The following is a 21227-nucleotide window of genomic DNA, read 5'->3' as shown; positions in this document are numbered from 1 at the left end:
AAAGACAATGCCGTCCACCGGCTCTCAACAGAAATGTAAATGACTGAAAATAAAGGTGTTGACTCCAGCAATTTAAAAGCAGTATGATTGGCCCTCTTGAATGTACCACCGGGGTTGCCGACTGTCCTACATGACTCGTCGGGCGTAATGCCTAACCGCCACAGTGTCTGACAACCGCGACCCCTGCTTCCCCCCAAATGGCAACCCAACACCTTAACCCCTGTTGGGAAGGGTCGTAGCACGGGATGGTGAGAATCCTAATACCGCATGTTCCTATATGACAATAGTATGACTGCATAGTGCCTCCGTGTCCCATTCCACGGGCCACCAATGCATTCATTTCCAAGCCGACTACGGCGTCTAGTCTATCAATGCATTATGCACCATGATGTCCACATTCAACATATTAACATCTCATTCAATTGGCATTTGAAAAGTAAACATAGCATATATGCACATCAAGGTGTGGAATGACTAATCTATATAGCATATTCATGATGACATGACTAGATTAGATATAGTTATATGAATGCCAAACAAATGCCTTGAAACAAGGTCAAACGTCCTCTCTCCACTTACTTGTAGCGTACGAGGATTCCCGTTCGGTACGGGTGAGATCCGGAGCGAATCGGGTAGGATTTGGTGAACTTAACATAATTGAGAGGGGTTAGTACTTCACCATTTTAGAATCAAAATTAATGAAATCCGATGTCAAAATCGTGTTTAGAACGTCAAAAGAAGGTCACACGTCCGATTTGGGTTCGATCGGACCTAAGGATCTCCTTCAGGGCCACACGGGTGGGTCAGACAGGTGGGCTGTCTACCCACCGGTTATGACCGGCGGGTAGGGGCCCGCCGGTTGTACCGGCCGGTTGTACCCATCGGTTGGGCCAGGGACCCATGGCTAAGACCGGCGGGTAGGTGTTGTACCCGCCGGTGGTACCCGCCGGTTGGGCCCGAAGGCCCCCTGCCTTCTTAGGTGGGTACCCTCAGGCGGGTAGGTACCCGCCGGTTGTACCCACCGGTTTGGCCGGGAAAGACCCTGTTTCTTCCCCATTTTCTCCATTCTTTGGGGAATCAAATGGGGCTTTTTCCCACCCATTCTTCACACCTTCAAGGTCCTATAGGATGGTTCTAACCTAAATCTAGGTTAGATTCAAGTGAGGGAAAGCCATCTTACCTCCTTTGCTCAAGAATGACTTCAAACCCTCCAAATCACTTCAACCCACAATGCTTCTTCTACCTTGTCAATATCTCTTCAAATCCTTCAAGATCAACACATAAATCATCTATTTAACTTTAGATTCATCATTTCAAAGGGTATTTACAAGATCTCAAGAACCCATACTCGAATCAAGGGTTTAAAGCTTGGGTATGGTGAATGTTCATAAAACCCAACTTTTCTTACCTCCAACTGTAGATCTAGAGTTGAAGATTACTCTCCCGGCACCGGAATGGCAAGATCGAGCTTCAGCGCCACTGAAATCCTTCCTTTCTTCCTCTTCCTTTCTTCTTCCCTTTCTTTTCTCTCTCCTCTTTACTTTTCTCACCAAACGTACGAGGGTAATAAATGGAAAGAAAAGAAATCATAAAGCCTTATATACTATTCCTAATTAAGTGAATAGTCTTGGATGGGTCACTCAGGTGGGTGGGTGTACCCACCTGTCCTACCCACCTGAGAGCCAAGACTTGGGATTTTGACCGGGTTCGGACCTCGGCGCGAACCCCACCCCAGGCATACGATGTAGCATACGTATATGCCTTAAAATACGGATATAATACCTGTTTTATCCGTACATAGCCTTATGGTAGGTGCACGTACACGGTTTGGGCACTCCCGTCTCTTCTGGCACTGGCTAGGACTTGTCGGGCCAGCCGGTGTTTAAGGTCACCTGTGCCATCATAGCCTATAAGGAACCCGCTCTAATATCCTCTGGCTCGGTTCCTGCATGGTTAAACCGGTTCAATCGCGAAATCAGACCGGGTTTTAAGAAGCGGGGTATTACAGGTGGCCTCCACCGCATTAGCAAAACCCTACATTCATCCAACGGAGCCATGAATACTAGGAACCCCAAATAAACACAAAAAGGTAGGAGGTGGGAAATACTTACATCGCCCATCCGGGCATAGACCTCTGAGAAGTCGATATCTGACAACTTCCTCACACGGGCAACGTCCTTCTTAGGATGGTTACGGCGGCACCACACCTGAGCTGTTGCGGGGTCCAGAACAATACCGTTCTCCAACAGGTCCACCCAGGGTCTGTAGGATGCTTCCCCGTTCGAGCGACCTTGGGAGGGTTCCCGTGCTGCACCTCGTCAACGGACGAGAGCCACCTTTCATGGTTGTCAGTGCCAGCTCTAGCTTGGTCAGGAGTGCCGATCTGCCCCTCTGCCTCTCTAGGGCCAATTGGCTCCTTCGCTTTTAGAGAGCTCGGAGCCCCGTGCTGAGCTGAATATAGGACCAGAGGGGGCATCTCCTTCCCTTGCCTCCAATAATCAGGGGACAGGGCTTGTTGCCCACGCCAAGGGGAGCAACGACCTTGGCGCCTGGGCTGGGGATCGCCATGGCCTTGCCCTTATCGCAGCCCTTCTTGGAGGCCTGCTCGGTCGCCTCTTTCTTCCTCGCCTCTGCTGCCGCTGCGGCCAAGGCCTTATTGTCTACCTTCACATTAACCACTGCAAGACAAGAAAAAACCAAGCTTTATCAATATTTGAAAGAAGATAAAACAGTAAAAAATTGAGCTGAACCACCATAACCGGACTTGATCGGACCCTCACCAGGGACTTCACTCAGCTCAAATTCCCAGAGGAAGTCTTCATCCTGCAGCATGCGAACATCCACAGCCTCCCCACCCAAACACATTTGATATGTTTGGAGGTTAGCTGGGGAGAGATTGGGTGCTCGGTTCAACACAGAGAGGGTGCGCTTGACCCAACTGCTCTTGAAGGAGTTCCCCTCCATCGCCACGTAGAAGTACCTCTCCTTCCACTTCTTCACCGAGGAGGGCATGTTGAGGAACATCTTAAAGTCGCTGTAAGGACCATCCCTCTCCCTCTTGGTGAAGTAGTACCACCCTGAGGTGTGCCTCTTCACTAAGAACATCTTTTTGAACAGGTTCAGAATCGTGGTCCGACCCAGCTTCAAGACAAACACCTCAAAGCCAAGAACGATCCACCATGAGTTCGAAGTCAGCTGGCTAGGAGCGAGGCACCAGTGCTCCAGGATCGAGTGAACCACTCGGGCACAGGAATCCTCAGGCCGCTCTGGAATGCTACATCATAAAGGGCAACCTCATCCCCAGATGCGTCCACTCGTTTGTTCTTGTCTGGGACGCGCATCACTACGTAATCTGGGATGCCGTATTGGTTTCGGATTAGGTCGAGCACCTTGGGTGTTAGGATGCTTAGGGTATTCACCACGGTTTTCTTCTCTCTAGAGGAGGAGGCAGAGCCTTCCCCCTCGGACTCTACTTGGACGGCCTCAGGGACTTCGACACCTGAGGGGCCCACACCCGAAGTACCTATTGCTATGGCACTAGGGGATGAGCTAAGGCAGTTGAGCCAGCTCCAACCCTGCTCGGGGTGGTCTATGGTGAGACCATCTCCACAAACCCAGAGCCTAAGCTGCTGCTCGAGCCCCTGTTGCCCGAACCAGAGCTGCCGTAAGGATCGGAGCTGTCGTTAGAGCCCTGACTACTGGAACAATCGTCACTAGAGGACGAAGGGTCGTTATGGGGCACTCAGGGTGATATTCCCCGGGCCTCATGGTCGTCAAGGGGGACTGCTTTGTCGAGTCCGGATCACGTGCGAACGTCATATTGGGATCTCTGGGGCTAGTGCTAGGGTATGCATAGGGCTGAGCAGAGGACTGGCGAGTCACAACCATAATCGTACTTGTTGCAAGACGAGCTTGTAAGGACGAGCGAGAAGGAGGGCTGTTCACGACACCGGGCTACTCTGAAACTCTTTGAAGGTCCGCGCAGAAGATAGGAGCGAGCTGAGCTGACTTTATCACAAGACTTCTGGAAAAAATGTACCCTATTTATAAGAGAAGGCGGTGGAGAATGAACGGCTAGATCTTGTTGAGATCAACGGTGAACAGGAGAGGTCTCACCTGCTCGAGGTGAAATAATGTCTCCAAGACACATGGCACATCGAGTGCATTTGGCACCGAGAGGATGGTGTACGATAAAAAATGTCAGTGGAATTTAATGCTCTAACTGTCCAAACCGAACCGCTAGAGCGAGGGGCTGGTGATGAGGGTATTTCTTCCCAACATCGTCCTGACCAATACTGCACCTCGGCCCTTCATCAGGCCATGCTGCCACCTTGGTATCTCATCAGGCCGTGCTGCCACCTCGGATCTCATCAGGCCATGCTGCCACCTCAGCCATCCATTAGGCCATGCTTCTACCTCGGATCTCATCAGGTCATGCTACCACCTCGACCCTCCATTAGGCCGTGCTGCGGCTTCAACCCTCCTTCAGGCTGTGCTGCCACCTCGACCCTCTATCAGGCCGTGCCGTCACCGCGGCCCGACGTCAACAAGGTTTCAAAAAACGTGCACACATCCACTCCTACATTAAAGGGACGTGATCCCTGATCACGGGGGCATGACTCTATCCTTTACACGTCATCAGAGGCGTCAACCTTCTCACGACTTGCACCTCCGAGATCAATGAGGAATATTCCCAGAATATGCCTTGGAACCCGGAATATTTCCAGAATCACAGTGCCACTCCCCTCAATGACTCTACGCCTAAATAAGACTCTCCACAACTGCCCTCCCTTTTCTCCCCATCAATAGCCTATAAATACCAAGGTAAGCTTCCATCATGAGGGATCAATCACTTCTTTTACTGGAAAATCTCTCTTGAGCATCTGCTATGGAACGATCTGACTTAGGCATCGGAGAGTCCCTTGTCGGGTCAGCCCGTCTCTCTCCTGTCATCTCTTCTGTGCCGGTCGGCTAAAGCATTAGGAACTACAGGGAAGATCATCCGGTCAATTTTTACTGCTTCACCGCCCATACTTATTTAGGAAGGCAGATCCTACTACAACAACAACAACAATCATAAGTTCATAACTATATCCCAAGTAAATGGGTTCGGCTATACAGATCCAATATAGACATAAGACTATAAAGAGATTACATAAGTGCAATCAAAATTTGTAGAACTGTTTTATATATATGGGATCATGATCTATGTTAGAATTCTTGTGTATATATCTTTCACTCGACCAAACAGGGTAGAGAACCTTTTTTTTCAAGAACAGGGGCAATGGCGTTATTTCACAAGGGAGGCCCAGTGTAGAACACATTTCATCCACGAGGAATAGTGTTCACCCACCCATGACAGTCCATTATGTCCTCCATATTGTTTCATATGCCCATCCCAAGACAAAATCTCATGAGCAAGGGGATTGGTTCTCCATTCACCGTAACGAAATTCTCCCAACAACTTTTATGGTTGGGGTAAAGAGAGGAATGATAAGCCGAGCTGATTGAACACCGGACCAGATCCAAGCACGGCTACGCCAAATTACGCATTAACGAAAAAGCCCCTAAGAATACCACAATTTCTGCCGTTGACTTTTGCATCCTAACTTTCGAAAAGTGACGTTTGAGGTGCCTTATTTACAGGTTTTGTTCTAAGCCATTTTTTTTCCAACTTTACCCTTATATGCCAGTGTTTGGAAACCCCCTTAAACATTCGCCGCCCACGGTGATCTTCCCTTTGTTGCAGCCCATCTGCAACCGCCGCCATAATTCTGTTCCCGCTGCCTGCGACCTTCCACAACTGCAAATACGCGGATAATCCACTGTTGCCCGCAACTCCATCCGTTGTTGTATCTCTCGGCGTAAATCATCCGCAATCCCTGCAACTACTTACCGCCAACGGTCACTTGGGGTAAACCATCCTGCGCATCGCTTAAGCACATCACTACATCCCAGCCTAGCCGCACCAGCCCATCGCTGCAGATCATCTCTGCTGCCCACCGCCAACCTGAACCTGCGAATCCCTCGACCTGAGCCCCCGTACAAACTTCCATCGCACTGTTCATCGACAAACCCTCCGCAACCCCAGCTAACGCTAATAACTCATTAGATCTGTAACAGAATTGAAGACCTGAAACTGCTCTGCCCTATCGCACTGAATCCCCCTTGGTGTTGGTTCCAGCGGTGGTGGTCTTGTAGCGGCGGCGATGTTGCACGGGAGCGACACTGATCGCAGAGTCACACAAGCATGGGAGCTCATCGATCGATTCCGTTGGATCGTCGGATTTGAGCGCAACATCAACCATTTGGCCGACGCTCACCTGGGCGACCCCTGTAACCCCGTTCCCTGCAACTACCTCTCCCTCGATTATTTGATTATTTATTTTCTTTATATTTCTGGATGACTCTTGTCTCTTCTTCATCTTCTGGTCTACTTTTTTTTGTGCTTTGAATCTCTGTATTTAGCATGTAAAATGGGATCATATTTTGCAGGATGAATGGCTGATCTGCAGAATATTTAACCAAAGCGGGGAGAAGAAACTGCTGTTGCTTCGTTCCATACAACTGCATTGCCTCAACGACTTGAATCTCCCCATCAATGTTGATGGAATGTCAATCCCAGTCGATCCAAATGAAAAGCCTCCAAAACCCTTGTGTAGGAGACAATCTCGAACACCTAAATAGGGCCATGAAATAGTATGCACGAATCTTTTTCACCCAATAACGAAAACCTATCACATTCAATCTTTTCAATGCGGGCAAGAATGGGATGGTGAGATTAATCGTCATCGAGTTCAAGGGTCCTTGAGTTCGGGAGTTTGCAGACTTGCAGGGGGTTGAGGCGGTGGTGGTGGTGGTGGTGGTGGTCGAGGTCGGCGTCGGCGTCGGAATCGGCGTCGGAAGTGGTATTGGAGTTGAAGGTAGAAAGGATGGGAGTGGGGTTGAGAAGGGTAAACTTGGAAATTTGTTAATTTTGGAGCAGGACTAACCCAGCAAGGCACCCAAACATCACTACTCAAAATTTAAGGTCTCCAAATGTACTTTTTGCAAACTTAGGGTACCTCAGGTGTAATTTACCATCTGCCGATGAATTTCGAAATCTTCGTGGGTTATGGCGTCCGTTCGACGACTACTTTTCGTGTAGATTGGCATTTATTGTTTACGCACTCGAGTCCGACCTGCCGAATTCTTCGCGGCAACTAGAGAGAGAGATCGCGGCAACTAGAGAGAGAGAGAGAGAGATCAAAACTGCGACATATCAATGTCTAGAGTCTAGACTCAATAGTCCACAACATTGAATAACGGTCTTGCAGGAGAGTCTGGAGAAGGCAAAATGGGAGCAGCTGATGGGATCTTGGGAAGCAGAGGTGTTAAAGAAGGCAAAACAGTTTCATTGAGGCGATTGTTGTTGAAGAGAAAAGAGAGATGGCTTGTAGTTCTGGGTGTTGTACTCCACGCAGTGTACATGCTTGGCATCTTCGACATTTACTTTAAGACACCCATTGTCCACGGCATGGATCTTGTTAACCCTCGATTCAAACCCCCCGCCAAGCGTCTGGTTCTCATCGTTGGTATGCACTTCCCAACCACTCGTTCTGTAGATTTGTCCAGTAATTAATCATCCTTCATCCTCTTATTCTATCTTTATTTGTCTTGAGAGCTTCGTGCAAATCTATCTTTGATCACGGGAACCTCGACCTGACCTGGGTTTGCTCTGTCACTATTCGTTTACTCTGTTTGGCTGCTTATTGGCGGAGCTAGCTAGGATACTCTGGTTGACTTGATTTGGATTCCTAATCACATAGTTAGCTTGAGTAAATTTGCATTTATTGAAGTACGGTATTGGATGCGCTGGCTGGCTTGCACTTATAAATTTCATGCGAAGCTTTAAAGTACCCGTAATACTGTATTTCTTGGAACATTTATTCTGAGGCACTGGGAATATACGCAAGAGAGATTAGATTTTGAGACAAAGTAGGCTATGATTTATAAACTGTTATTCATGCTGATGCACTGAAGTCACCATAGTTACCTTTTTTCGGCCTAGACAACATCATTCGACTCTTGGTTTAATATTTTACCTGTAGCATGCTGTTAAGGTGAAGTTGGTCGGGAACTTGTTACTGCTAGTGCTTATTGAACTACTAAGTTTAGGATGATTTGATTTGATTTATCAATTTAAAGTAAAAGGGGTTTAAAAGGCTTGGGCTTGTTGACAATATGTTTCAAAATGGAATTGTAGCCGATGGTTTACGTGCGGACAAGTTCTTCGAACCGGATTCTGAAGGACAATTCAGAGCGCCTTTTCTTAGGAGTGTGATTAAAGGTCTAGGTTGTTGGGGAGTATCTCATGCTCGCCCTCCAACAGAATCAAGGCCTGGTCATGTTGCTATTATTGCTGGCTTCTATGAGGATCCTAGTGCAGTTACCAAAGGTACTAAATTATTTCCTTTTTGTTTTAGATTCCCATCCATCAACTTAGCAAATGAATTGGCGCTTTCTGCCCCCTTGTTATTTCTCTTATCCTTCCATTGGTGGGACTAACATAACACTTGGGACTGTTGGACCACTTTACCTGGAGAGGACATCAGGGCTCCAAAGTATTGACATAGCTTAGATATTAGAATCAGCCGTTTCATGCGTCCTATGCATTTTTTCTTTGTTCTCAACTCGCCGCCATCAGTGGAAGGCATCTTAGAAGTCTTTGAGTTAAGGAATAGAATCCCAATTAATTTTTTCAGAACAAATTGCACTGGCTTTTAGTTATTTTTGATTTTGTCGAACTTTGTAATGGCTACTGATATGTGCTATCTGTTAATTTCTCTTCATGTCAGGCTGGAAAGCAAATCCTGTTGAATTTGACTCAGTATTTAACAGGAGCCAACATACATTCGCTTTTGGTAGTCCAGACATTATTCCAATCTTCTGCAGTGCTTTGCCACACAGCAGCTGGAATACGTATCCTCATGAATTTGAAGACTTTGCAACAGGTGTGGCTTACATGAACTAAAACAACTTTGTTGTCTGTTGAAGTTTTACACAAGGGATAACCAAACTCCTTTGTCCTTCTTGTGATTCTGTCACAGTGATATTTCTTATGGTTATTCATTTTTTCCCCCTTCTGAGGCATTATTTTGCATCTATATTCAAACTTTCATGCCTATTGTATATCAAATAAATAATCTATTGGTGAGTAGTATTGCTTTGTATGCCAACAATTAAAAGAAGTGAACTTTGATCCTTGGGTAGGCCCATGAGAGAGATAATCGTGTGTGTGCTTTTATCCCACCAGAAGTTTGATTTTAGTCCATGTATCACTTTTTCTTCCTGCAATACCAAATTTAATTGAGAAAACAAATCGGCAGTTCCTGGACTGTGGTAAGGACGGATGTGAACCTTGTGCTTGTTCTCAGATGCTATACCCTGACTACTTACCTGCATAAATCCAACATACTGAAGGCTTAAAGTTCATATGACCTTTCTTGCTTCCATTGTGTTTTAACATTTTCCTTCCATCACCTTTTTTTTCCCCAATCCTGCTATATATTTCCTCGAATTCCTTCACAGCTTCCTTTGCTATCTGGAGAACAGTGAAGATTTAAATACATTTGTAAGAATATTTGTTATGTTACAGTACCATAATCTAAAAACCAGTAGTTAACCAAAGAACAACAAAAAGAGAGAGGCTGAAGAAGAACAGAAGCGAGGGGAGGCGAGACTGCTAATTAAGCAGTTCTGTAAGATATGATATCCCTCCCCCTTGCGTCCCAATTTAATAACCAATGAGTTACAATAGGAAAGGAAACATGATTCAGTAATTATGAATGGCTACAAGTACTATCTCCCTTGTTTTGCTGGTGCCATTTCTATAGTTTTATGAATCTAGTGCTTTATTTATTTATTTATCATGCTTATATGGATGGAATAATTTCATTGGCAGATGCATCCTTTTTGGATGAGTGGTCATTTGAACAGCTCCGTAGCCTTCTGAATAGGTCAAAGGATGATCCTGAATTAAACCGGTTGCTTCTACTGGATAATGTGGTTATATTTCTGCACCTACTTGGTTGTGATTCAAATGGTCATGCGCATCGGCCATATTCATCAATCTATCTCAATAATGTCAAGGTTGTTGATCATATAGCAGAGAGAGTTTATAATCTTCTAGAAGATTTTTTCAAGGACAATCAGACAGCATATATTTTTACAGCAGATCATGGAATGAGTGACAAAGGTTTGCAATTATTTTTGGCATCGTTTTTGAGTTTTAATAGAAGTCATCTCCAATATACTATTTCATGATTCTGTACTTTTTATGTCACTTTTCATCCTCTGTAACCTGCTTTCTCTTGGAATTGGCCGCCACTGTCTTAATTATACATGGAATGACACATTTTGTTCACTATTGATACAAGGCCGATTCTTCCATCACTCTGTTGAATTATTCAGAAGTAACCAAGAGTTTCAGGAAAACACATTAAAACAGAAAATCATGAAAGGGCTTGGGTGCCTAATTGATTGGGTCAGATCTAAAATAGCGTGTAAAATTGACTTCACGAAAGCAATCTAGTTTGATTTTAGAGACAAGAAATTAAATGATCCAGTGATCATGAAGAACTGGGAAAATCCATTGATTATCTCTTGATACCCTGAAGAGCAAAACTAGTGATTCAGTGCAGTAGCCAGCTTTGCTGAAGGAAAAAAGAAAGGGGTAAAATACCAGCTTTGCTTTCTTTATGTTGACTTTTAGCCTGATTATTTTCTTGACACCTTGGATAATACCTTGCATTTTTCTGAAATAAACAACTTTGGCCTCAGAAAAGAGGATGGTGTTGTTTCTAGACTGGAGGTGAGGGATCTCCTTTTGTGAAAATCCTGACAAGATCATGTTTTTCTGCTTTAGTGATGGCCTAAGTCAGGTAACTCGAGGCATTCCCAATGATGATATAAGATTATATTTTACCTTTATTTGGTAAATTTTTCCCATGAATTGAGAGTGATGCAGGTGCACAGCCTTGGACCGATCCAACCCCAATATGCGTATCTAGACAGAGATGAAACGGATTCATATTGGAGTTTTTGGAATCTAGTAGGATCTTAGTAACTTTTAGTTATTTAGAAATATTGCGGGAATCTTTTATTTCCAAAGCGATAAGATACATAGGAGTTCTTGCTTGAGATTGTTTTCCTTCTAGCACTTGTTTCCATTTTAGATTCTAAGTATGAGTTTTATTTTCTTCAAATACCTGTAACCACTGAATGAAAAGACAGATTAAATAGTATGGAATAGTGAGTTGTTAAAAAAAAAAGTGATGGGATACATATGAGTTTCTGCTCGAGATTTTTTTCCTTTTAGCACTTGTTTCCATTTTAGATTCTAAGTATGAGTTTTATTTTCTTCAAATACCTGTAACTTCTGATTGAAAAGACAGATTGAATGGAATGGAATAGTCAGTTGTGGTTTGCTGTGTGTGCGATTCTCCTTCCCCCCCTTTCTCCTTATGTGAATCATCTCTCTCTCCCTGCAACTTTGAATCTTTCTTAGGGGTTCTTTCCCTTCCCCTACCGGCACTCCATCAACTTTTTTTTTCTTACCAACTCACTATTCCATGCTATTCAGTTTGCCTTTTCAATCGGTGGTTACAGGTATTTGAAGAAAATAAAACTCATATTTGAATCTTAAAATGGAAACAAGTGCTAGAAGGAAAACAATCTGAAAAAGGCAACTCTATGTATTCTACCACTTTGTGGTTTAAAAAAAAATTTGATGGAGGGCCGGTAGGGGAAGGGAAAGAACCCCTGAGAAAGACTCAAAGAGTTGCAGGGAGAGAGATGATTCACATAAGAAGGGGCGGGGGGAGGAGAATCACACAGACGCACACTCTCAAACCACAACTAACTATTCCATTCTATTCGATCTGTCTTTTCAATCAGTGGCTACAGGTATTTAAAGAAGATAAAACTCATATTTAGAATCTTAAATGGAAATAAGTGCGAGAAGGAAAACAATCTCAAAAAGGAAACTCTAGGTATTCTACCACTTTGGGAATAAAAGAATTAAAATGAAAGATTCCCACAATATTCCTAAATAAATAAAAGTTACTAAAATCTTACTAGATTCCAAAACTCAAATATGGATTCGTTTCATCTTTGTCTGGATACCCACATTTGGTTTGGATCGGTCCAAGGCTGTGCACCCGCATCAGAGAGTAAATGTTGTCATTGTCTTGGCATATGAAGATCATCCAGCGGCAGTTCAATATTCATGAAAATCTGCATGCAACAACAAAATATGAACTGTTTTTTGCTTATTTATGTTGCATAGGAATCATGGTCCATGAAGGGATTTCCTAGGGATATACTTGTGTTTGATATCCTATTGGTGTGCTCTAGGATACTCTTGACCTTGCTGATTTCGTCCAACAGGTGTTTGGAAATATATGCCCGATCTGTGGGAAGCGAGTCATGCTGCTATTCATGTGTCAAACATTCATTTACCATAATACATGGGTCTAGGACTCAACTTAACTGAGCCTTTACCCAACTTGATCAGTTGGCGACATGGATTCTGTTATTTCATTTGACTCTGTTTAAGGTCATGTTAGTTGTTCGGCCTTGGTCTTTTTAACTGTTCTCATTTGTATGATATCACTCCTCCTATTTAATTTACCTAATAAAATAAAATGATCCATGTTATCTATCAACAACAACTACAACAACTCAACCTTATCCCAACTAAATGGGGTCAGCTACTTGGATCCTTGCCCTCCAATCAGTTCTATTCAACGTCATACTTGATACAAGGACTAAGCTATGAATGTCTTTCCTCACCACTTCTCCTAAGGTCATTTTAGGTCTGTCCCTTGATCTTTTAGTTCTTTCAATTTGAGTCAAATCACTCATTCATACTGGAACATCCAAAGGCCTCTGTTGAACATGGTCCTGCCACCTCAAACAACTTTCTCGTAGCTTATCATGTATCGAAGTTACTCCCAAATTAGTTATAATATGATCATTCCTTACTTTATGCCTCATAGTTTAACACTCATCCATCTCAACATCCTCATCTCAATTATACTAAGTTTATCTATATTAGTTACTTATTGCAAACATTCCGCACCATACATCATTGCCAGTCATATGACTGTGTCCTATAAATTTTCCTTTAAGTTTGAAAGAATACGTTGATTACACGACACTTTGGACATACCTCTCCACTTTATCTTTTTTAATTCTTTGTGAAACATCATCCTTTATATTACCTTTTTTTTTTTTTTTTCCTTTTTAATATGATTGAGCCTAGATACCTAAAATAATCACTTTGTAGAACTTCTTCACCACCTTATTATCTTTCCTAATGTAACTAAAGTTACACACCAAATATTATCTATCCTAATAAAGAAATAAATAAAATCCTAAATATCCTACTAGAACAAAAACTCAATTTTGAACCTTGTTACTGGTCTGGGTCTAAAAGCGATACTGCATCATTACATGGGTCCAGTAGTAGATTTTCAGGATTAGGGAGTCTTTATTTTTTGTGCAGAAATTTTATTTTGTGGTTCTTACTAGTTAGGAAGTATATCTTGACTAGACCCTTTATTTTATTTTATTTTATTTAAAGCTCGTAAACCCCCCCCCAATGATTTGATTGAATGTATTAAGAATTATTTGAGTTGAAAATTAGAGTTGGATCGCTCGTCTCTCTCTTCTTTTCCCTCCCTACTCTTCTGTTTGTCCCCTCCTTTCTCTCTCATATTTCTCTTCTTTATTTCCTGTTTTTTTTCCATTAAACTACAGGTCAGTACGATCCCTGTGCATAACTTAATCTCTTACCCTATCAATTCTGTATACATTCTACTGTTCTGTTATTGACTTCTATAGGTTCATTCTGCTTCGCTTTTGCTCTGTTATGCTGCTGTTCTGAGTTAATACCAGATCTTCCCATCGATTTTTGAAATTCCTTCCTTGGGCAGGATTCTAAGAAATCTCAGTTTAGCTACAGTTTTACCTTTCAGAAACATATCTCTTGCCAGAAAAGAATCATATGTTGGTGTATCTGCAGACTGTAGAGTATTTACTGTCAATAGTATGTTATCTCTTTTATAATTAAATACTGATTGATCTTTGTCAAATCTGATATCAGTTTATGGTTCTTGAAGCTTTCTACTGTGAGTAGGATTCTTCAGTAGCTGGTGATCCAACCCTTGGATTGAATCTTGATTATATAGTATTCTCTCAGCTAAATAACACCTTTGATCAGATTCTTGTCCGTATCTGAGTTGCTGATTTATTGATATCTATTTTCTCTTGAATTCTGGATAGTGTTTTAAGTCTGTGATCCTGTGAACTGTTGGTCCTCTGAAACCTAACATTAGGTGGACGCAAACCCCATTAAGTGGCCTCTGCTGCAAATGTTTATACCACGCTAAATGTGGCCTACGACTGCTCCATACATATGTGGTTAAATTACTCAGATAATTAATGAAGCTGTAGTACTGCATGTAGTTATGATGAGAAAGGTTAACACTATGACGGGTTCTCTTGGGGAACTCGACAAAGCAGCCTGTGCTTGTGCACTTGAGCACTTGAGACTCTAAAATTTTAATATTTTAATTTTAACGTTTTTCAAAGCCTTTGTATAGAGGTTCAGGTGGATTCATGGTGTTTGTATATGAACCCTTTCGTAGTGCTAGCATTCCTATAGTGGCGATGCAGAATGTTCATTGGGTCCAAATTCAGGTTGTATTTAACAGAAGGCCAGACATCAGTTGCAGAATTTTTGTCTTAATATGGATATGAACACCTTGGTATTTATTACCTTTCTTTATTGTTGACTGTTTCATTTTCTACACTTCTATGTCTGTTGTTTTTTACTTTTTCTGTGCCGCTTTATTTTCCTTAAAGTTCTAGATTGCCAGCCGACCCCTTGTAGGAACATCCCCTACAATGGGTTGGCTACATGGATAGAGTTTTGTGGAGGACAAGGACCCGTGTAGCTGACCCCTTGTAGGGATGTTCCGGTGATGCGTCTTGGACTGCAGCTTTATTTTTTTCTCTTATCTCCTTTCTCTCTTCATTTTAAGTCTCTTGTGTTGCGTTTTTTATCATTTTTCCATATTGGATCCATGTAGCCAACCCCATTTAGTTGGGATAAGGTTATGGTTGTTGTTATTGTTTTCTAGATTGCCATCCTATTGTGTATTTTTGAAGCTGACATGTTAATGGTTCTGCTGATAGGTAGTCATGGAGATGGGCATCCTACAAACACTGACACTCCACTTGTAGCTTGGGGAGCAGGAGTTAAGCGTCCCAAACAGATGGTCCACAACAGTCATCCTAATGATGGTTTTCGTTTTGTTGATGAGCATATGCATGACACACCGACACCTACAGAGTGGGGTCTCAGTGGCTTAGAAAGGGTGGATGTGAACCAAGCTGATATTGCACCACTAATGGTTTCCTATTTCTTTGTCTCCATTTTGATTCTTTTCAAGCTTATTCAATAGAGAGTTAATTTTACCCTATTCCTGTTGAACTGTATTGTGCTGATATGACCATTGAAATTTTCTGGCAGTCGACTCTTCTTGGGTTGCCATGTCCTGTTAACTCAGTTGGTAATTTGCCCCTGGATTACATGAATTTGAGTGAGGTTCGTTTTATCAATTACTTTTTGGGCTTAAGAATGGTCAGTTCATGTTGATATGGCTTTTTTTTTGGGGGGGCAATTTTTAGTGGCATCTCTATTTTTTGCTGTTTTTTCGGTTGCATATCAAATGAAGTGGTGCGGAAAGTGATTTGGATCTTATCCTTCTTTATCCAGGTAGATGAAGTTGAAGCTACGCTGGCTAACACAAAGCAAGTTCTGAATCAATTCCTTCGCAAGTCACGTATCCATTATATTATTGAGATGGCAGTCTTAATCCCTTTTAATTTTTAAGGTTGTTTAGAGAGCACACTCTTTTCCTTCATTCTTCTGAGACTGGGTGGGCATTGATTCTGTTGCCCCATGGCCCAATTAGGTGCTTTATTTCCCCTCTCAACTTTATTTTTTTTATTTTATTTTGTTTCTTCCGTTACTGCTTTTGATTTAAAGGTTGAAGGTGGGACTTGTGTTGTTTCCCGTTTATTTTCTTGACAAGATCAGATATAAAGCAATCACATTCATTATATTTCAAGCCTTTCAAGCCGTTGGAAAATTATTCCTCTGTTTTAGAACGGATTGAAGATCTTATATCTAGTAGGGATTATGAAAGTGCAATGAAGCTATCCCAGAATCTCAGAAGTTTATCAGTGGAAGGACTTCATTATTTTCAAACATACGACTGGTTGATGCTGATGACTATGGTTACACTTGGATACATTGGTTGGATGGCCTATCTTATTCTCCATGTTCTGCAATCATATACTTCTCTGCCAGGAAGCATATATAGGAAAAAGACTGAAACAGTTAATCAGATGAAAAATAATACAAGAGTAAGGAGGCATCACCTTGACATCTAATAAGTAGTTACATGTTTGTAGATTACTGGAAGCCCTGTTTTTAACTAATTGGCTTTGTTGTTGAACAGAATAAGTTGCTTTTCTGGTTTGTACATTTTTTTCCTCATCTAGTTGGTGACCTTGTGCTTTGGAAATGTTATTTCAGATAAAATTCTACTGTCTCAGATTCATAACTTGGATATGGTTGGACTTCTTTTCCACAGAATAACCAGATTAGTGCCGGGCTTATGTACTCATTTGATCAATCTAAAACACAACATTTGATCAATCTAAAACACAAAAGGTCAAAAAATACGAGTGTTTATGCCATAAAGAAGCTATGGAGATGTGCATTTACTTGATCATATGAAGGCTTCTCTCTTTGTCTGAAAACCACGTTTATCCTTTCCTGATCCTTGTATCAGCTAATTACTAACGTGACATGGCAAAAGGACCTCAAGCAATCTTAAGACAAACTAGACAATTCGGACTTGCAAACTAATTGTTGTATCATCCTTCATATCAGCAACATGGTGAAGAACCATAGATTTCACAGTGTCTAGGCAGTCGAAGGCGTTGGGGCGCCCCGGGGGGGGGGTTGTATGAGTTATTCTTTGGCTGAACCGGATTGACTCTTGGTAGCCGCAGTCTGCACTTCATGGTCACAGTGGGTAATGTTGCAGATTCGTGGCTGAACTGGATTGACTCTTTTAGCAATTTAGACTGAAATGAACTGGGCCCAATTGGGTTTTTGGGTTCAGGAGGATGTTTTAGTTTATTTATTTAATTAGATTTATTATTTGGATTTATCTTGAGTTCAGTTGGATGTTATAGTTTATTTATTTAATTATATTTATTATTTAAATTTATCTTGTAATTTTCTGTTTTAGTTTAATCGGCTAATAAGTGTTAAGAGTCTATTTAGGAGTTTAGAGTCTAAGTTAGAGTCCTGTTTTGTTTCAGTTAATGGTTAGGAGTATTTAATTTCTTCTTTAAATACCACTTGTTATCATCGTTGTAATTCCAAATTTGATGAATGGATTTTATGTGAGTTGTACCAGATGGGTACACGTACGATACCTGGTCGTGTGAGCTCTTCTCCTTTTCCCTCTGATATCTCTTCTCACCTTCTTCTCTCTCACTTGATTCAGGTCTCGGATATCCTTCTCAGGTTTGTTCTTCTGTTCCTTTCTTCTTTACTCTCTTCCATACTCTGTTTCTGGCGTTGGATCTGATTCAGCAGGGGGAACTCAATCTCTCTTGTAGTTACTCCTTTCAGTCCCAGATTCAGGGACCCAAATCCCCACCTGAGGGTGACTTGTTCTGCAACAACCATAGCTTGAGAACCTGTGGTTTTAAGAAGTTGCAATTGAAACTCAGATCTGGCCTTGTGGGAGTTTATTGGGTCTGGATTTTATGGGGCTACTGATTGTGAGTCTGCACCTAGGATTTCCAAAGAGGGGGTTAAGGAACTGCGACATGCACAAGCAGTTATCTCTTCCGCCTTTGCTGTTTGGGTCGTTGGAGTAAGACAACACTGTTAATCTTTTGTTTTAATATCTTATTTTGTTAACTTCCTAAAATACCCTTCTTCTCTTTTTGTTCTCTTTTGTCCTTTACTTTTATTTTGCTTCCTAGTTTACCCCTACCAAATAGATTCTAATCGCTTTCGTGTCCTTCCCTTGTTCACCTGTCAAGGCCCTTAGATTCTGCTTAGTTACAAAAGTGCCACTGCTCACTTGTATTTGGATTTCAATTTGTTTTAGTGGGCCCATAAGTGAACAAAACAGGTTTCAGGACCCAGATCTGCATCCTGAAGATCAGAATTTATTTTCATCTTGTGGTTCAATAGGTTTACCGGTCTAAAAAAACAGAGATTGTAGCTTCTCTAGAAGGACATTGAATATTTAAGGGATATTCTAAGGGGAATGTGGTGTTGAGACGAGACTGGTTGATTACCATTCAATAGGCTGGAGAGGCGAGGGTGCAGGGATCTACAAGATGGTGAACAATTCTTCAGCTTGGTTTTTCTGTTTCTGACTTCAGATTCATTTTTTGGAGTGAAAAAACCATGAAAGCACTTCTCTTCTTGCTCGGTTGCTCCTTTCTTATCTTATTAACATGCAATTTGATCATAAATGTAGTATCCTTGGTGAGATTTGGGAAGATTGTTAGAATAGCTCTACTGGACATCATACTTGGCATGGCGTCAAGGTGAACCAAGGTGTGGGAGGGCTGCCTAAGCGTTTAGGTGACAAGTCACCCTCCTTAAGACGAACAATCATAAAAAAGCAACATTAAGCCACATCAAGTCATCAAAAATCAACATTAAGCTACATCAAATCATCAAAAATCAACATCAAGCCACATTAAGTCATCAAAAATCAAAATGTAGAGAAATGTTCTTGTTCTATAATAAGTTTGACTGGTCAAATGATTTTATTTTTACATGAGACATTTTGTATTAGGTAGAGCACAAAACTAGATTTACGACAAGTCTAAGATTACTTAAACATGAGTTTTAATGACATAGTTATGTTATGGTCAAACTTTTTTAAAGTGCGCAAATAATGTTAAATCGCCTAAATGAAATTAATTTTATGGGTATCAAAACAAAAGATTATTTTACTAGACTCTGGGGTTTTAACAATGTTTTATCATTTCTGGATTGCCCTGCTATTTTTTGTCTAATTTATGATCTGGAGTTGTGGCGGGGAGCAATGGAATTTGACATGGTTGCAGATGATCAATTTTAGTTCAATTTAGGAGCTATGCTTGTAGGTTGTACAATGTACTTCGCATGTGAAGAACTTGTTACAGCCCTTTATTTTTACAGCAAACCTATGCTTTCTAAATTTTTTTTTTCTGCGACTTTCAATTCCAGAAATTTAAGCTTTTAATGTTTCTATCTTGTAATGAAGATTGCCTTTTATGTTAATGTTGCATTACTTTATCTGCCTCATGAGATCCAAGAGTGAGTTTGTTGTGTTTCCAAGATCTCTTTGCATCATTTCATTCAATGATTTATGCTGATTTAGCATTGCTATCTGATTATTTTGTTGGTTATGATTATACACTAACTGCTTTAAAATCTCTGCACTTTGGCAGGTATATTTATACGGATATCTGTTGATGGGTATAATTTCCATTGTACTGTTTCTGGAGCATTCGCCTCCTCTTTACCATGCGTATGTTGCAATGACTGTATTCTTGTGGACTAAAATACTTAGTGAAAGGCAGTTTCTAAGAGCAGTGTGGAGACATTTATCAGGCAGCAAATTTAGTTCGACTGTAAAACTCTTAGCCACTTCTGCTGTGTCCATATCCATACTTGAATTTCTGGTATTGACATCTATCGTTTTCTCAAATATCCTGCCACTAGCTGCATTAAATAAAAGAAGGTTGTTTGCATGTCTTTTAATTTCATTTTATCTTCATGCAGGTGCATAGCTTCACTGAAAGGAAACTTTACACTTGGTGTTTCCTGATTTTTGGGGTGGTTTCTGTAGTTTATCTTTTTCACTCTTTACCAGGGAGATCTATGATACCTCTATTTGCATGGATTGCTTGTTGGTTTTTGTCAATTTTCACTCTTATGCCAGCAGAAATTCCTGATAACACTCAGTTGGTGTAAGTCATGTTGCTTGATGCTTCTCCTTAGTCTTTTTCTGGTTGAGATCTTGATAAAATCCTTATGATAACTGAGTTTTATGGTATCTATCCAATATTCTTATTGTCAACAAATTTTCACTCACGTACAAGCATAAATTATTGGAAATTTACTGGACAGGTTATGTATTGTTAGTTCCTAGGTGTGATGCAAGTGATGGTGCACTACCATCATTCATTTTTTCTGTTTTATGCTCTTGTCATGTATGGGTGGTTAGGAACAATCTCCTCTTTGTGTCACTGTTTTTTTTTCTTAATATTCTATTCAGTTCAATTTTTTGGGTACTGTTGGTGATTCCATCCCTGCAGATCAGTTTTCCTATATTTCTGTACTGTTTTAGTTTGAGTCTCAAAAATCCAAAAAATCCCATCTTTCCTATTGAATTCTAGATTCTTTCTTCAATTAGGATTTGTTAAATCTTCATATTTCTGAGACAATTTGAAATGGAAATTAATTAATTGTTATAAAAGCAGAAAGGCATGAATTGCGCAAGAAGGTCTCTCAGTTAAAACGCCGTTCGAGTCGGAGGACATAAAGACTTTTTGGTCAAGCCAAAAAGATTGCTGACTGAATGCTCCTACCGCACCATGCCTGGACCTTTACCTTAAGAGGCTTTGTATTATTTTGCACCAGATCACATGAAGATTGATAGAGCCAAGGCCAAGAAATTTGAGAAGAGTTTGAGGGCTAGTATTGGAACACTGCTGATTGCACATCACCTTCAGAACTATGCAGAGGTGGTTCAAACAGCCAAGTCCATAAAAGAGAAACAGAGAGAAAATTATCATGCTCAGGCAACAAGGAGAGCAGACACACCATCTGGTGGCAGAGGTTTCACTAGAACAGTTGAAATACCTTGCACTACTCCAGCTGCACCACAAATTAGTATACCAGAAGTTGGCCAAGTATCACAATAGCCTAGGCCAGTGGTAGTGATACTTCAAGAAAGGGGGTATGAAGCGTGGGAAAGAATGCAAGATTTGGATGTTCTGTTCCTACTTTCTATTACGAGTTATTCAACTCCTTAATTGATCATTGAACCCCCATTCTGTCCATCGATTCTGCCGTTGTT

The 21227-nt window shown here is 41.4% G+C and overlaps 2 protein-coding genes across 3 annotated transcripts in view; one reads left to right on the top strand and one right to left on the bottom strand.

The window, feature by feature from the left end:
* The window catches only part of LOC122075460 (protein NLRC3), a 20522-nt gene extending 17558 nt beyond the window's left edge, over positions 1-2964 (bottom strand). Inside the window, 3 exon segments of the mRNA XM_042640495.1 lie at positions 2112-2212; positions 2490-2678; positions 2781-2964. Coding sequence (XP_042496429.1) covers positions 2112-2212; positions 2490-2678; positions 2781-2964 — 474 coding nt within the window.
* A 2675-nt stretch (positions 2965-5639) lies between these two features.
* Positions 5640-21227, top strand: part of LOC122077260 (GPI ethanolamine phosphate transferase 1) — a 30273-nt gene continuing 14685 nt past the window's right edge. Inside the window, exons 1-11 of one of the 2 annotated variants that reach the window (XM_042643147.1) lie at positions 5640-6336; positions 6496-7574; positions 8246-8437; positions 8838-8993; positions 9944-10237; positions 15244-15461; positions 15581-15655; positions 15827-15893; positions 16151-16479; positions 19594-19827; positions 19928-20115. In XM_042643147.1, the coding sequence (XP_042499081.1) occupies positions 7337-7574; positions 8246-8437; positions 8838-8993; positions 9944-10237; positions 15244-15461; positions 15581-15655; positions 15827-15893; positions 16151-16479; positions 19594-19827; positions 19928-20115 (1991 nt within the window). In that variant the 5' untranslated portion in view covers positions 5640-6336; positions 6496-7336. Of the gene's footprint in view, positions 7575-8245; positions 8438-8837; positions 8994-9943; positions 10238-15243; positions 15462-15580; positions 15656-15826; positions 15894-16150; positions 16480-19593; positions 19828-19927; positions 20116-21227 lie in introns of both variants that reach the window. The other variant, XM_042643145.1, reaches the window with a different exon arrangement.

This window comes from Macadamia integrifolia, chromosome 4 (genome assembly GCF_013358625.1).
Source record: "Macadamia integrifolia cultivar HAES 741 chromosome 4, SCU_Mint_v3, whole genome shotgun sequence".
Taxonomy (NCBI): Eukaryota; Viridiplantae; Streptophyta; class Magnoliopsida; order Proteales; family Proteaceae; genus Macadamia; species Macadamia integrifolia.
Note: the sequence above shows the minus strand (reverse complement) of the source record. Positions and strands in the feature narration are given on the sequence as shown.